The sequence below is a fragment of the Dicentrarchus labrax genome, unplaced genomic scaffold (assembly GCF_905237075.1).
Source record: "Dicentrarchus labrax unplaced genomic scaffold, dlabrax2021, whole genome shotgun sequence".
Lineage (NCBI taxonomy): Eukaryota > Metazoa > Chordata > Actinopteri > Moronidae > Dicentrarchus > Dicentrarchus labrax.
Genome location: NW_026136719.1, coordinates 14,688,436 through 14,705,121, shown reverse-complemented (window position 1 = coordinate 14,705,121; position 16,686 = coordinate 14,688,436). Strand labels below are relative to the sequence as shown.

At 39.2% G+C, this 16,686-nt stretch overlaps 2 protein-coding genes across 2 annotated transcripts in view; both read left to right on the top strand.

Annotated features, from left to right (window-relative positions):
• The window catches only part of kif18a (kinesin family member 18A), a 31,073-nt gene extending 29,740 nt beyond the window's left edge, over window positions 1–1,333 (top strand). Inside the window, exons 16-18 of the mRNA XM_051378974.1 lie at window positions 6–119; window positions 248–348; window positions 538–1,333. Of these exons, the coding sequence (XP_051234934.1) occupies window positions 6–119; window positions 248–348; window positions 538–674 (352 nt within the window). The 3' untranslated portion in view covers window positions 675–1,333. The remainder of the gene's footprint in view (window positions 1–5; window positions 120–247; window positions 349–537) is intronic.
• Window positions 1,334–4,448: 3,115 nt separating this feature from the next.
• Window positions 4,449–16,686, top strand: part of bdnf (brain-derived neurotrophic factor) — a 29,451-nt gene continuing 17,213 nt past the window's right edge. Inside the window, exon 1 of the mRNA XM_051379829.1 lies at window positions 4,449–4,471. The gene's annotated coding sequence lies outside the window, so the exon portion shown is untranslated. The remainder of the gene's footprint in view (window positions 4,472–16,686) is intronic.

Below are 16,686 nucleotides of genomic sequence, written 5' to 3'. Positions count from 1 at the left end.
TCATGATATGAATCTTTATTCCGCAGACAACAGATCCCTTCTTTACAAGACGTGAGACGAGCCCACCCGACTTACATGGACATGACGTCTGCTGCACAAGGAAAACGTAAATTTAACCGGTAATGTGCCACAAACATTTTACAGACTAAAGCTTTGCACAACATTAATAACCAGTTGTGAGTGTTAATCCTTTGATACTGTGTTTAATTACTTTTTCTGTTTTCCCCGTCCATTGCATTGACTGTAGCAGCATCCGAGAAGAGTTAACACAGGATCTCTCCGCACCGAAACGTATAAAGAAAGATCCCTCTGTGTCACGGAGACCACTCAGAGTGCATCGTTTTGCTGGTAAGTGTCAAAAACACAGTTCAAGAAGTAATTTCAGACCTGAAATGACAAAATACAAAGTATAATGTCAAAGTTCCAAAGGTTGTAAATTGTAATCATGACATCCACATGCATTGATTCAGAGTTATTAGGAATGAAGAAGTTTACTTGTGTTCATTGTTGGTACTATTAATCGGTGTCTGTCCACAGGTTCAGAGGAGAATAAGCCTCGAAGAGTTGTGAGGAGCATTTCTGAAGGAAACCTCAGCCTGCTTGAACCTCAGAAATCCAAATCCATTTTCTATAAAACATCCCAACAGTTAAAACGAGTGGCCAAACGAATGTAAAGCAAAAATCGGACCATTTCGCCCTTATGAACATTTACACACTCCACCCCTTTTCATCCGTATTCATCTTTTCAAAATATTTTCTCAAAACCTAAAAAAAAAAAGTGGTTCATTGTGTAGTTTTTCCAACACAAATGCTAAAGTAATGAGATGAAATGTAATATAATAACATTATCTAGTTTTGCTCTTTGATTAAGCCTTACACTGCATTGAAATTGTACTTACACATTGTATATAAACATTGTAAAGTTATTGGTTGTCAGTTTAGATTCTTGTGATTGTTTAAGAGCCAATTTCTGGCATTTCTAATCCTTCCTTTAGATTTGACGATATTTTAAAGCTCATGTACACACTAACACCAAGAAATAAAACATATCCTGTCCCCTATGTTTTACGTACGTTATGTACTTTGAACTATCCTATTAACCAATGATCAGTCTAGTCAGTGAACAGTCCCAGGGCAGCTAATCTCAGAGGTAGACCACCTGAAATGGAAGTACGGCACAAAAACAATCGTGCTTTCATTTCATTATTTTAATTTTTATTCTCATTTCTCTTGTACAGTTAATAACATAGGGGTTGTAGATATTTCATAATAAAACAGCTTTTTCCATTGGTTTTATTGATAAATAAATAAATGTCTTTACAAAATGAAAAAACTGCTTTTTTTGTGCTATTGATTTTGAGTCTGAATGTGGTTTTCAATGAAGTGTGGGATACAAAATGTTCAGAAAATAAATAAGTGACACAGTACAGGCTCAGGGAAGTTGAAAAATATAATGGCAAGAAAGATTGAACTGACCTGGCAGAGACTCGCAGCAAAACTCACAAAGATAACTTTCTTTCTTTATATTGAAAAAACAACCGTTTCATATGCCTTTAGGGAAAAAAAGGTGAACTCCAAATGTGATCGATAGGACGCCATTTGTCTCTACCAATGCCTCGTGGGGTATATTTCACCACTTTACAGAACGCTGACAGAAAGAGGCGTTCCTTTAAGATTAAACAAAGGATATAGACAATTATTGCCAAATATGTATATGCATATTTATGCAAAGGAGGGAAATTAATTCACAAATCAAATTACAATTATGTGTGAGGCTGGCTGTTTTTTTGTATTTACAGTAACAAGCAAGATCCCACCTACGATAGGTGGTGTAGTACGCCCACCAACCTGAGTCAGTTGTAACACGCAACACCATAAGAGGAGATAAAATCCGGATAGCGAGCTAACAGGGAACTCAAAACAGTTAAAAGTAATGGATCAAAAAGATAAAAAGAAATTAAAAAATGGTTTAAATAGCAAAAAGTACTGAATCATTGTTTGAAATGGACACTTAAATGTAATGGATAAATTATTTAAATAAATAGCTGAAAGAGATGAACAGTGGAATTAGCTTAAAGTAATGGATGAACACTTAAAACAGTTGAAACACTGAAAGGGCAGACTGAGGTGGCTGTTGTGTTTTGTATGTTTAGCCACACGATTCACTTTAATTATGGGTTTGGGCATGCGCAATGAATTCAGTTCATTTTGAAATGGACACCAGAGACCAATCTTGCAATGTTAATGAAAGTGAAAAACTATTGCATACAAACCAAAGCAACCATAACACTAACAAATAGATTGTAAGAAATAAAACATATGGTAACAATATCTACTTTTTCTATAATAAACTGTTAAATATCACGATCCGTTCATAAAGAACATGACTGCTGTGGAGGATCATCTGATAGAGCTGCGGGGATACGTTTGGGAACCACTGCTAAATACGACTTTTGAATTGTATTTCAAAGATATTTTAGGCTTTCCTGTGTTGCATTTTTATCCTGATCAAATGTGAAGTTTTGTTTGAAAGAAGCTTTTATTAGAATTCTTTACTAAAAACGAATGTCAAAAAATACCTCCTGGATCTGTGACGAGGGTGGGACCTCATTGCTCTGTCGGGAGAGAACTAGACTTGTCACTTTGAATTCAGTCTTGCAACTTTCAGTGGCACAGCATTCAGTGTGATCTTTATTTTTAGCTCAGGAGCTCAATGCATATATCAGCACTGTACTGCGCAAGCACTGACACCCTCTCATGCTCTCATTCACAAGAATCTCTTCATTGTGTGTGTGTGTGAGAGGGAGAGAGAGAGGGACTGAGTGTGTGTGCGCACACAGGGAGGCAGGTCTTGGCTAAAGTTTATTAACTTTCTCTTAGCCAATGGGGTGCCTTGTGCGTTTTTCCTGCTGACCAATGGGACAGATTGAGAGGTTGGAGGTGGGTGTTGCTTAGCAACTGCAGGTAGAATCTCAGATCATGTCGGACCCATTGTTTTATCTTGCCTCCCTGAGAGACATTACATGCTATGTGTTGTGATTTGTTAGTAAAAAAAAAAAACACCTCTGTGCAAATGCGTCACAAAGTTGTTAACTCTATTTATGTATTGTTAAACAAAGATCACGGTGACTTTAATGGCATTTCGCACCAAAGTCAGAGCACTTTTAATTGATTGTCATTATGTTACTACATGTAGCTGTCTTATTTTCATCGCCAAGTCACTGGAGCACATGCAAGTGAATTTTGATTATATGGTTTAATTTTTTTCCCCTCCTGGTTACAGGGATAATAACCTTTAATGAACCTCACACGGAGTCAGAGATGAGTGGTTATGAACTTAAACAACAGACCATCCTGCTAGAAACAAAGATTCTACATGCAGATGAAACGTCAGCATTTGCTTTTTAACCCGCTGCACCCCCAGATACCATCACACTAACGCACACAAAGCACAGATGCAATTAATTATGATTCTTTATTATAATTCTGATTCAGGAAACCTTGAGTGTTGGCCTAAATTACATTTAGAGCGTGTTTTGGTAAATCCAGTGTTTGAAAAAGAGCCTTTATGTTTGTGCACGGACAGGAAGAGAGACACTGACTGCCACATACAAATATAAGCATATGATTCCTCCTACAATGTTCCTGACTCCCACAAGGCAGCACGTCACAGCTGTGAACTTTTCATCCCCTGTCTAATTAGATGACCTGATATCTTACAGCAATATGTCACAGTGGAATAACTCGTGGAGAGCTGACCACGAGTACTGTCTGTCCTTTTACCACTAATAGTGTCGCTTGTTGGCTTTTGCTTTACCTCTGTTAGCCTAAAATTGTATGTCACCTGGAAATATGTGTACATGCTTGATGCGTGCAAACAGTTCACCGTGTCCCATGTTGATGTGAACACGCTAAAAAAAGATTAATATTTCAGATTCAAAGAGTGCTTTAAATAATTGTTAAGAGCAGCCTTGGTATTTATTATTTTAGCTCCCCCGCTCTTCCTTTTGGGGGGACACTGGTGCATTTGTGCATAGTTCAGTTCATTTTTTTAAAAAAAGAAGAAGACAAAGAAAAGATTAAAAGGGTAGTTGTGTGACCTGTTATAGAAGAAAATTAAAATGTATTTTTATTTTCAGTCAAAAATATAGCATCATAAGCTAGGCACAAAAGAGTTGCTTTTGCTCATTGCTCTGTCCCGTGATGCTAAATGCAAATATTTAAATGGGGGTTATGGAAATTCCTGGGATGCACCCTGAATTTGGCATGTAAAGCAGGGCCAAGAGGATTGTTGTTTACACCATGTACAATTGTTTCCAGTACATCTGTACAACAGTAGAAAGCAAAGGAATAGACATATAAGTATAAAATAAAAATAGTTAAAATATCTGTAACTATCCACAAAATTGTAGCACATTTGGGGGAGATACTTCAACTCAAAAGGCAGTTGAACAGAGTGATTCTGGATAAGGTAAGCCCTCATAGCTTACATCTTCACAGAGATTTAAACTAGTGCAATGATTGATCAGTCATCAGTCAATGAATCTGCAACAATTCTGATAATTCTTTAATCGTTATTTATTAATTATTAATTTCAATATGAGAATTTGCTGTGTTCTTTCTTGATCTGGGGTTTTGGACAAAACCTGACATTGTGATTGTGATGACATTAATCCACAAAGAAAATAATGTAGATGGCTAACAAGGTTTTTTATCCTGTCAGATGTTACCATTGGATTATTTCGCAGAATAGCTACAGCAGAAATGTCTCTGGATAACATGTGGTGTACACGTATTTGTTCGTCCCCACCAGCAGTTTGCTTTCAGAAATGTTCCACGTTACAATCTCCCTCTACATTTTACCCAGCAAACAAATTTTGTGAAGAAAACAATGTGGCAGCAAATACCTGGCTCCCTTTATCAATACATAGCTGACTGTTGGCAGGACCTTGTGCAGTGGTTATAGTGGGGGATGGGTGAGATTTACAGTTTCCTTTACCAGGTAATGTCTCCTGTTGTGAAACAATGTGACAGAAAATCAGTACAGCTGTGATGGCTCAGCAGTGTTCTTTGCCCCTCTACATTCTCCTCCAGGAGCTTATCCAAAGCCCACCTCAAATGTACTGTATGTAGCCTGTGGATGACTCATCCTCAGGAGAATGAGCTGTATGGTGCAGGTAGCCTTGCAAATAAACATTTCACGATTTGCAGAGTCTACTGAAGTGCTTTGCTGACTTACAGTCCTAACCCACAGACCGCAAATATAAACTCTGACAACCCAATTCTGTTTGATTCTGCCTGTAAGGCAAACAGTGTAAAATATCCTCTTGTGTTAATGTGTCCCTTCTGTGTTACACATGTAATGACTATATCACTAAAACACACAACAATGAGGCAATTTTTAGTCATTTTGTTTATTGAAACAGCAAATTTGTCATCATTGCACCAATTGCCATGGAGACAGGGTTAAGTCCCAATCCTACTGGTATTATACAGTGCATGAGTGTATGCTCATTACCCTTTACCGCGACTTCCAGGAAACACTGCACAACTGAGTGGATGGGTGACTCCCTCTCTTTAAGATGGTTAGGGAATATGCAGACATTCAAATGATCTTTCGTTTCCCGGCAGCCTTTCACACCTGTTCCCTTATAACGCCCTTTAAATCCTCCCTTGCTCCTCGTTCAGTCCCTGTTGCGCTATTGTATTTGCTTGTGCTGTTTAAAGTTTGTCACTAATGTCACTATTCACCACCTGATGATGACGCTTTTGTGAGAGCTATGTCTAAATTTTGTTGATTTAAATTAGACTCGGTCTGGGTACCAAGTCTATTTTTGAGGCTGGGTCTGCAAAATGACTGATGAATATTACCACTAATAGCCAGCATGTACGTCTTTGGTGGCAAATAATATGGGTAGAGCAGTGCTTTATAACATTTTTGACCTGTGACCTGTTAAAAGCTACATCCACTTGCTACCGTTTGTCACAGTTTGCATATGTCTAAGGGCTATGACCATGGAAATCAAAGCATGAATAAACCCTCTCAGATTATTTTATTTTAAAGGGACATTGTGTAGGAATTTCTCCCATCTAGCGGTGAAATTGTATTTTGCATTCAAACGAATAGTGCTCTCTAGTGCCTCGCGTTTTCAAATGCGTATTGCAACTACGGTAGCCGCTATGTACCAAGAAGCCTACCTGTCGAGGAGAAAGTAGGAAACTTCTTTTAGCTAATAAAATACTTAAAACACTACACAATGTCCCTTTAATACTTTAAGAGGCATGAAGTGGTAAAATTATCAAGAAATTCACAATAAACAGTAAATATTAGTAGGAAAGATACTTTTTTCTGCCTTCCCATCCTGTTAACCATCTCATGGTCCCTCAGATTTATCTTGTGACCCCTTGGACCCCCCACTGCTGTAGAGAATGCAAACGCCACACATGAACTGCAGTTTTTATTTCCACTGAAGACCTGCTCTCTGTGGGGCGACAGTGCTAAACACTAAACAAGCCGTGCTGCACATAAAAAGAAAAGGAAATCTCCCACACAGGACAGTGCAGATGACTGCCTGACTGTGCGCTGGGGTGTAGCAAAGTTAATCTGTCAGTAGTGAGGAAGTCCACCTGCAGGAGAAAGTATAATCTCAACACAGCACCTTAGACCCTTTATCCATCCTGGCATTCTTTTTATTCTGCAATTAAACAACTTTTTATTCAAGCCTAGTCTGTTTTGTTTCAAATAAAGTTAGAGCCACTATAGACAGCCACTACGCTGCCCACACAGGTGGTTTCACTTGCCAGATTAGACCTCTTCTCAGGACTGTGTGGGCATGTACAGACAGTGGTTGATTCACATCTGCATCACTACAGGGAACTACAGCTTAAGTACAATAAAATAGTTTAGTCACCTCAATGTAAAATGTAATGTTTTTTGTTTTTTTTATATGATGACGGACACAAATATGACTGATGGCCACCAGTGGTCTGTGGGATAAGCAAGCCAGAGCAGCAAATCTAAGCTGTGGCAAAATTAAAACACTTACCTCACAATAGTTCGAAAATTCATCCAAAATCGACACAGAATCTGAAAGATAATTGATTTAAACTGATGGAAGTTTAATCAGATTTATACAAAGCATAATCATTAGCTTCAGGTCAAAGTTAGCAATTCACGCAGCAGAAATTAAAGAATTTGGACATCAATGAATGGATGTTTATTATCGAAATGTTTCATGCAGTGTTTTAATGTACACAGGCTAATACCTTTGACTTTTCTGTTATCAAGAAACCAGATATTTTCTCCTCCTCCTCCTCCTCCTCCTCCTCCTCCTCTTTTGTACTGTTGATACAACTGAGAGAGTTTCACGCCCAGCCAAGACTTCAAAGTGCTCTTTTCTGGACTTTTACCCCTACAGCACCAAAATAACTCCTCCCTCTCAGCTACTATTTTCCTGCATAGCTCCGTCCAACTTTAACTTAACAGAGGTGTACAACTGGAGTAACTTAAAACACCAACAAGTCCTCCAAATTAAATGACAAAATACGTGGATTGTCCATGTTGGACAATCAATACGTTTCATGATTTGACAACGCTGTGGTTACGGTTTGGTTAGGTCTAGGGAAAGATCATGGTAGAGCTCCACAGTAGCCCAGAATGGACAAACCAAACACTGGCTCTAGATAGGAGTTTTGAGTTTTCCACGCATTTCTCAGCCTCTATAGACTCTCCTTCCCGGTTATAAAGAGTGAGTGAAGCGATGGAGTTACACTAGATGCCACTAACTCCTACACATTGGTTAAGGTTATGGGACATCCGCAGTCATATGTTGTTTTCTAGAGGGTACTCCAGTTATTGCAGTTTAACACTGCTCAGCCTCCCCTGCAAAGTGCTGATTCCATCCTGGTGTGGAACAGTGGACCAACTTTTTACACTGGCATGGATGTTGGAGGGGTCATGGGAGCCTCTGCCCATCCAGTGTAGGCTTTTTGCAGATGACATGGTTTTATTCTGGTTCTGTTGGCTTTATTAGTCTTTAGCATAGACGGGGGGGGGGTTGCAGCGGCCGGGATGAAAGTCAACACCTCTATATCTGTCAGTAGTAATGGGGGCGTTGTAGTGGACTGTTGTGGCGAAGAGGGAGCTGGGCCAAAAGTAAATGTTTTCGATCTACATTCCAACCCTTACCTGTGGTCATGAGCTTTGGGTAGTGACAGAAAGAACGAGATCGCAGATACAGGCGACCAAAATGAGTGTCCTCTGTAGGATGGCTGGGCTCAACCTTATGGCGTGTTCGCACAGAAAGCAAAGCAAATGTATACAAAGTCAATGCAAAGATGCAAATACACACCATATTCACGCCAGGCGATGCAAATGAGACACATTTTTCAACATTAATATGCGAAATTCGCCCCATTTGCATTTTTCGTGTGAAAATATCCAACACTGATGAGTAGGGAGGACCGAAGAGACAGAGCTGCTCCTGCCGACAGACAGCTGCTTGAGCCCAGGGAGCTCTGCAGAAGAGAACCAGGGGCAGAGCTGGAGGTTCTGGAGCAATAAATTCCCATAGTTACACCAGATTCTGCTCTTATCTGGAGCCATTTACCAGCAAGAAGAAAACTATATTTTTTTAACTTTTGGGATTAAAAAGTGGAATTTCTTCACTCTTGTTTGTCAACCTGTCTGCTGCAGGCCGTGGAGGTGTCACTCTCACTGTGGGCATCCAGAGCTCTATGATACTACTTCATATTTATACTGAGACCGGGGCATCCAGAGCTCTATGATACTACTTCATATTTATACTGAGACCGGACATAAACGGAGATTGCTTGGAGAAAAGTAAGTGAGGAAGTTGGACTACCTGGTAAGTGACTTGCTCACTTGAGGTATTGGTTTTACTTTACTATAAACTAAGCATAGCTTTGATTGATCTGAACCCCATTCAGGAAACAAGCATTTTAAAATCGTTTGTTTGTTGTCCTAAGGACAAACCCGAGAAAGTATGAATTCAGTCTTTTTACAAATCACCATCATAATGTAGTTATTTCAGCATTCTTTTTTATCAATTTATTGCAATAAGATTACATCTAAATCTGTATATTTTTGGCTCATACCCTTCTAGTAAGATTAAAGGGCGAATATTTACTTGTGCAAGTAAACACAAATTATTCCACGAGTAACGTTGGTGTGAACACACCATTAGAGATAGGGTGAGGAGCTCGGCCTTCCAAACAGAGCTCGGAGTAGAGCCGCCGCTCCTTCACATCGAAAGGGGCCAGTTGGGGTGGTTCGTCTGATTAGAATGACTCCTGGGTGCCTTCCTTTGAAGGTTTTACCAGGATGTCCAACTGGGAGGAGTTACTGTATGATAAATTAACTCACTGTAACACTGTTACTATATGATACAGGTTTAAGTAGTTTGTGTAAGTGAGATCACGTTTACGTTGTTCACAGGACGCTGAGCTCATGTAAATGAAGTAAATTTAAATTTGTTATCAATTTATGTTGACTAGTGTTTTGTTGTTTGTGCTGTGATGTTTTTTTGTTCATGTTGTTCATTGTACTTTGCACTCAACTTCCTAGCTGTGTTAGGATTTAGCACTACTAGCACACCGTCTAGCTTGTATCCTGGCAAGGATAGCTCGGCTAAAAAAACAAAACAACCAAAGAAACATCACATTCAAAGTTTCTAGTGTTAAAGCCTAAAACATCTGATAGAGATTGTTCTCAGAAAGGTGTGACCTTATTAATTAAATTACACTTAATGATAACAATCATAAAAAATTGTGACGTTTAAGTCATGATCATGTTATCATGAGAGTTTTGATGATAGCTAAATTCCAGCCTTATCCACACCTTTTCAAAATAATGTGTTACCATGGATATTATAGTAGCTATATATGGGCTGGATTTCTGCAGATAGAGCTTAATTAAATTTCCTCCTGCCTACCATGGCCTTTAATTTTAAAAACCTGTAAAAACTTGCACCTGCTTTGTAGAGATGAAAAATTTTCCACTTAAAACCAGTCTTCACAAAGTGTGTGAACTTTAAGAAATCAGGCAGAATGTGCAGCCAATCACACTTATCATATCTCCTCCCACTTGTTGCGTGTTCCTCCCTCAAATGCGTGGGAGAGAGACGTACTTCACTGCTGACACACAGAGGGTTTCTCTGTCAGATGAGAGGAAACTGCACTTCCAGGCCAAAGCGCCTGTTTGATAAATAACACGCGTGGCTCCGGGCGCACAGTGCGTCTCAAAGACTCAAAATGTGGCCCTCAGTCTGTGTCTCTCTGACACACATACTGTACACAGCCACACACACACACACACACACACACACACACTCACACTTGTTCATGCATAGTGTACACACAAACACTGGGTCTTTCTTTCTCACCCTTTCTCTCTCTCTCTCTTCAATGATTAAAAAACAATATCCAGCATATAACTGCAAGTTAGTCAGACACCCACACTCATTTGCAGTGAAAGGCAAATGACCCTGGTGATGAGTCATTGTATTCACTCAGAGATTTGCTTTATTCAACACACTGAAATCTCTTAAGGCAGAGGGAAGCAGTGGTTCTCGTCATTTTGCCTCTGAGTGAGCTCAGGTGTGCCTTGACGTTCTTCTCAAATGTGAAAAAACAGCACATATCGTCATTAAAATCCACTGATATCAGACTATAATTTCCAGCCACACACACACACACACCTTACACTTAAAAAAGGTCTCCCTTCTCCGATCATCAGGCGAGGCTTTATATAATATTTCCAGACAATCAATTACGTCAATTAATTAGTCAATTAGGCGCTCCTCAGAAATTTGTTTCTTGGGTAAACGCGTCGTTATATTGAAAAGAATCAAGACTGGCTGAAAGAATAAACGTGCTCTGTAAGGCAGCTAAAACCTGCTGTGATGGTGACAATGGCAAATGTATTTTACTTATTATGTGTTTCATTGCATATACAGTAAAACTACAATTGTGAACACTCTGGATCCCCAGGAATCCTCATTAACTAAAGCAAACGTATTTGCTTTATTTGTATTTATATAATGTATTTGCTTTACTGATTTATTGAAGTGTTTTTCTTAAGATCTCTTAAAATTACTATTTACAACCCTCTTGTCACCAACTTGTCAATATATCCACAAAACAGTGATTTGCCCTTTGCATATTGTTTATTTTGAGTTATTTTAAAGGCCTGAAAAGGTAAGGCTATAAAGAATTTTGAATTATAAAGAAAAGATTAGAGATAAGTCTGAAAACAACATAGTTTTTTGTATCAGAATATTTTTTTTCTTTCCCATTATTCATCTTGAGGTTGAGAACCATTGCCATAGGTCATCTCAAAACAGGCTTTGGTAGATACTGGAACATGTTTATCAAAAATGTAAAAATTTTAGGTGAAACAATTCTATAAATAGAATATAAAGAAATATATATAAAGTCTATACTGTATGTCGATAGTTTCCAGCTTCTCAAATTCAAAGATGTGCTGCTTTTCGTTGTTTTATGTGATAGTAAAATGAAAATCTTTGGGTTTTGGACTGTTGATCAGACAAAACAAGCAATCTGAATACATCAAATCTCTCTATGAGAAATTGTGATGGGCATTTTCCATGATTATTATTATTCTGATATCTATTTCACATACCTGCTAACTGAAAAAAGAGTCAGCAGATTAACTGATCATGAAATAACCACTGCTGCAGCTCTTATTAAAACAGATAAATAATCGTTATTAATCACACAGGAAACCCTCAGCATCATACAAATCATTTTGATGTATGTTCAGTGTGTTTTAGTTTGTACTTGGATGGACTTGTGAGTCGTGTCAGAGAATGTGCGGGCGGTAAAACTACTTTCTTATATTATTTTTTTTCTTGGCATGGAAAAAACTTTCCAAGTGATAGTGATTTATTTCACAGGAATGTAAAAGATGCAGATGACAGATGTTTGAAGAAACTGAAAACCAAAACGGACAAAGACTTCCAGCAGCAACAGTGAAAAGTGTTCAGTCTGTCTGACCACAGTTTGTACAAGGCTCTTTGCTTAAAAAACCTGAATGAACCTGAGACTCATTTTTGGGCATTAGGCCTGAGGGCTGCAAGTGTTATCTGGCTGCATCAAGTTTACTTTGTTTAAGAAAAGAAAGAATAGTGGAGTGTATGGGGGAGGGAGTGTAACGGGAGTCTTTAACAGGGAGTAAAAGGGACTGAAAGGATTTTGATCCAGTGATATTATATATCTGTCCTGGTCAGGGCAGACAAAGGCACACAGCAAACCACCAGAGAGCAAAGCATGTCATCTGAATAGTATGTCTTCTTTGCAGTGTTGTACATCCAAAGGCTTTGTGTGCCTGAATTTGGCTGGTAGAAGGCACAAAGGAGGCAGTTTGTTCGCCCCTGACAAGTGTGCTTTTATTTGCGGCGGCTCTTTGATGTATAGAGAAACTTTGGCTGGGATATCCCTCGCAGACAAATGCACGAGAAATCCCACTCCTTTGTATTATCCTTAACAATTCCCTCACCATTCACTGCAAAGCTTTTATTCCCTTTAAGACCTTTATTTTAAACTTTGTGCCTACTGTCTGTCTGTCAACTGTAATGGGGAATCTTGTTTGACTTTATTGTACAGAGGAGGGTGTTTGACGGGGAGTTGGGGGCATGCAGTTCAGATATGAAAAAACATCACCTGACCATGTGACATTGTTTATCAAGAAAGTATGTGTTTATAACATTCTGATACTAAAGAGGTGTAAACATGTGAAAACATATAACAATTCACCACAAGATCTAATTAGTATTTTCTGGAGCTTTTAAATATAAAATCTTCTTGTACCCAGTTAAATTAAATGTTTGAGATTTAAGTTTGCATTTTGTCAAGCAGTTTAAAGGAGTAGTTGCATTACAAATGAGATATGTGCTGATCGATACCAGTCTCATATCTGTGCAGGTAAAATGAAGCCAATTTAACAAAATCCATCAACCACCATCCTTACAACTCAATAATGCTTAAGTTAGTGTACCGTGTGAATTGTGGGGTGAGTGGAACGTTTCACAGTCAAAAAAGCAACGTGTCAGTTCTCACTGGTGGACCAACAAAGTGATGGTGACATTATTTCTAATTGCCTCAAACGTATTGTCTGCGTTTCGGCAATTTCTTGTTATTTATGAGCGGACTTATTTCCTTTTATTTTTAAAGGGCCAGTGTTAAGGATTTAGTGGCATCTGTATTTGTCAACCTGGGAATGAGAACGGGGTGTGAGGTGTGTAAGAGAAAGTATGGTGGTCATGAAACTTACAAAAAAAAACACGAACGCCCTATCTACGCCGTGTTGGTTTTCTTTAGGCTACTGTAGACATGGTGGTTTATGTAGACTCCGAAGCTTGCTTTTGATCTCATATCTAAGGCAATAACAACACAATGATTCCCAACAATTCCACATTAAGATGTCTAAAAACCCTATACCTATGTTATATATATCTCTCGTTTCATTGATTTCAAGGGGAATCCGACTGAATCTATTAGAAATACCTATCCAATCTTCTTGCTGATGGTCTGGTTTGCTTATGTAGGTCATAAAGGGGCATCAGTATTAAACTGTGTGTTTCATAATCAGTTAAAAACACCTTGTGGTAGGTTTAAGTAACACGATTATTTTCCAATTTTGGATCTTCGTACAAACAGCCACACATTTCTTCATGTTTGATAAGCAAACTACCAGCTTTGAGCTTAATTTTCGACACTTTATTAAATCAAGTAATTTAACCCGACAATGTGAAGAGAAAGTTCACACACTCATACCTGTGATCTGCCCAGTACACTGCCACAGTCTTACACTGTTGTTACTGAACTGTTGGTACTTCAGTGACTCTGTGCCACAGCACTTTGACAGTTGCTGTTGAGGCAGAGAACAGTGTTACTTCCCTACACAGCTTTCGTCAGTCAGTCCGGGGATTTGAACTGCTAGCTTCCAAGTCACGAGCCTCCACCTCCTCTGCAGGCTGCTGCTACTGTCTTTTATGTCAGACAACCAGTAAAAGAGCTAAAACTCTTGACCCGTCCGTTCCTGGGCGCCCACAAGTGCTTAAGCAGATAAAGATTATATTCATCACATAGGCATTTTAGTATGGGGGTCAGGAAATAGGGCTTTTACATAAAAATATTGAAAAAATTGTTTCGTTTTAAAGCCTCAGTAATGCTGATACGAGTTTTCCAGGGTTGCTGACTTGTCTGACTTTATATTTTAAGTTGGCTTACAATGGATTTTACAGCAAGGTATTTACAATGGTTAGTGGTTTTAACTTATACTGATGAACTATTCCGAAACTGAGAAAGCCTGTGTTTTCTTATTCAGTGTGACAGAACATGTGGGCTCACGTCCAGTTCAGAAATCCATTACAAGGTCAATAGCCTGTCCTGCTCCGGTCTACTTCGCTGGTGTCGGACTGAGTCACATAAAGCGAATATCTGAACTTACAATCTACCGCCTACCTCCTGTGTGTGCACGCAGCAATGACAATGAAATGACTTCTGTAACATCTGCGAGCTTTGAAAATCACCACACTCCTCTTATTTTACTAGTGTGTTCTTCTTTTCGGTCATTTACATGACTTCTTGGCTAAACTTAAAGGCAAGGTGGAATGCAAATAGGACTATTAAATGTAAGTCACCAAATCAGTCTGAGCCATTGCGCTAGAAAAATGCAGACAGATTTAAATAAATTTCATTGTTTCTCCTTTCCTTGTAGAGTTCCGCAGAAAACTGGGAAAGAGAGACAATCATGAAGTGTGAACATCTCTGTCGACGTGTGTTACATATATGTGCTGCATTGAAGGTCAGTGCCTCATACTTCTACAATATTTGGCTGATCATAAAGGGGCTACCATTTGCAGAGTTGCCGTGCATGCAAAATTTCAGGTCACTACCACTGGGAACCAATAATGCCTTTGGCTAAGCAACAAGATGCAAATACATCTATTCAAATTCGCACCACTCCATACACATTCAAGCTTACACAAACACTCGCACACAATCTCATCTCAGTGCAACACGCTGCAGAATTAAAATACACTGCATTCATTTCAATCATGAATAAGTCACGGTCCTGGGGCGATATTTGATCTGAGACAAGTTCAGATCCATATTTCTGTGTTCACTTTTCTTGTTGTCCAAGAAATGAAACTTATCTGAGACACTCTAGACATTTTAAATCCAGTTTTTTTGTGTTTACCCTCCTTGTTGCCTACTGTAGTGTGGCAGCCTCTCAGTCCAGTGGCAGGCCCAGTTTACCCGTCTCACCCAGGCAGTCATAAAGCTAATGGCAGACAGGCAGCATCCTCTACTCCAGGCTGTCGAGCAGACAGAGGTTAGTCAGAGTTAGGAGATCAATGCACTTATATGTCACACCCAGAGCTCCAGATTTCTCCCCTCGGGCTCTAAAGACAGAGTTTACATAGTCACCTGGTGTTAAACTTGTAAAAGATGGTCTGGAGAAGACAGATGATACTGTACGCAGCAAAGCCAGACAGAAACCCTCAATATCACACCAGCACATTCAGTTCAATTTCAGCCTGCTAAGCCACTGGGGCAACCCAAATATCATCCATCCTGTCACTGTCCGTCACACTATACATAGAACGGCGAAATTAGCACAAATGCAGCGCTCGCCATCAGTGTGAAGTATGGTGGCAGTAGGGCGATTATTTACGGGCTGCATTACTTTCTGAAGACCTGAGCTCTGAGTCACCGACCGAGCCTGATAATTAATTCCACACTCTACAGAAATATTATGAAGCTGCACGACAGAATGACAGATGTAGAGCATGAAGCACATTGTCAACAAGGTGACTGGATTAAGCTATTTTGACTGCTTCATTATGAGGAAAGAAGAATAAGTTACGTTTTTGTGTAATTGAATCAAGACTGTAACAATACCTTTTATTTTTTTACAAATTACACTTTGAGCGTTAAAGGGTGAGAAGAAGAGACACGAGGTATGGTAGTTTGATTTACTGGTGTGTAATCAGAGTATTTGTTGTTTTCTGCCTGCTCTTTGTTTGTCCCAGAGCTCAACTTCCTGTAGATACAAGGGGTGGGGGGCAAATACACAGAGATCTGACAGTAAGAGATAACCTGCCATCAGCCGGTCTTCTATTTTTAACAGCAGGTACTAGTAACACATGACATGGGGCTCTTGTTATCAATATTTATGGGACAAAGATTAAGACAGAGTAATGATACACATAGCCCCGACTGAATCCATCCTCGCTTAATAGTTGTCATTAAGGCGAGGGGGAGGAAAGTGCTGATAGACTCAAAATTTTAGGCTGGCACTCTACATTTTAGTAATGATTCCAGAGACCAGACAGGGCCCAAATGTAATTAGCAGATGTAAACAGGGAAGTATGATGACTGCAGTGTTAAAATGACTTCAACAATACTTGTTTTTGTTGTTTTTTTGGTGATTAATTCTGCACTGTTGTCATTTGATAAGGAGGAGCTGAGGTTTTTATTGACAGATTGTTATCAGCTCCTCAGTAAAGGCTGGATTAAATCACATAACATCGCATCTTAAAGGCAGGTCGCTGCTTTGGTAAGAAAAAGACCGTTTTGCAAAACACAGAGTAATAACAACAAGTGGTAATGAGCCAACCACTAAAGACCGATACTGTG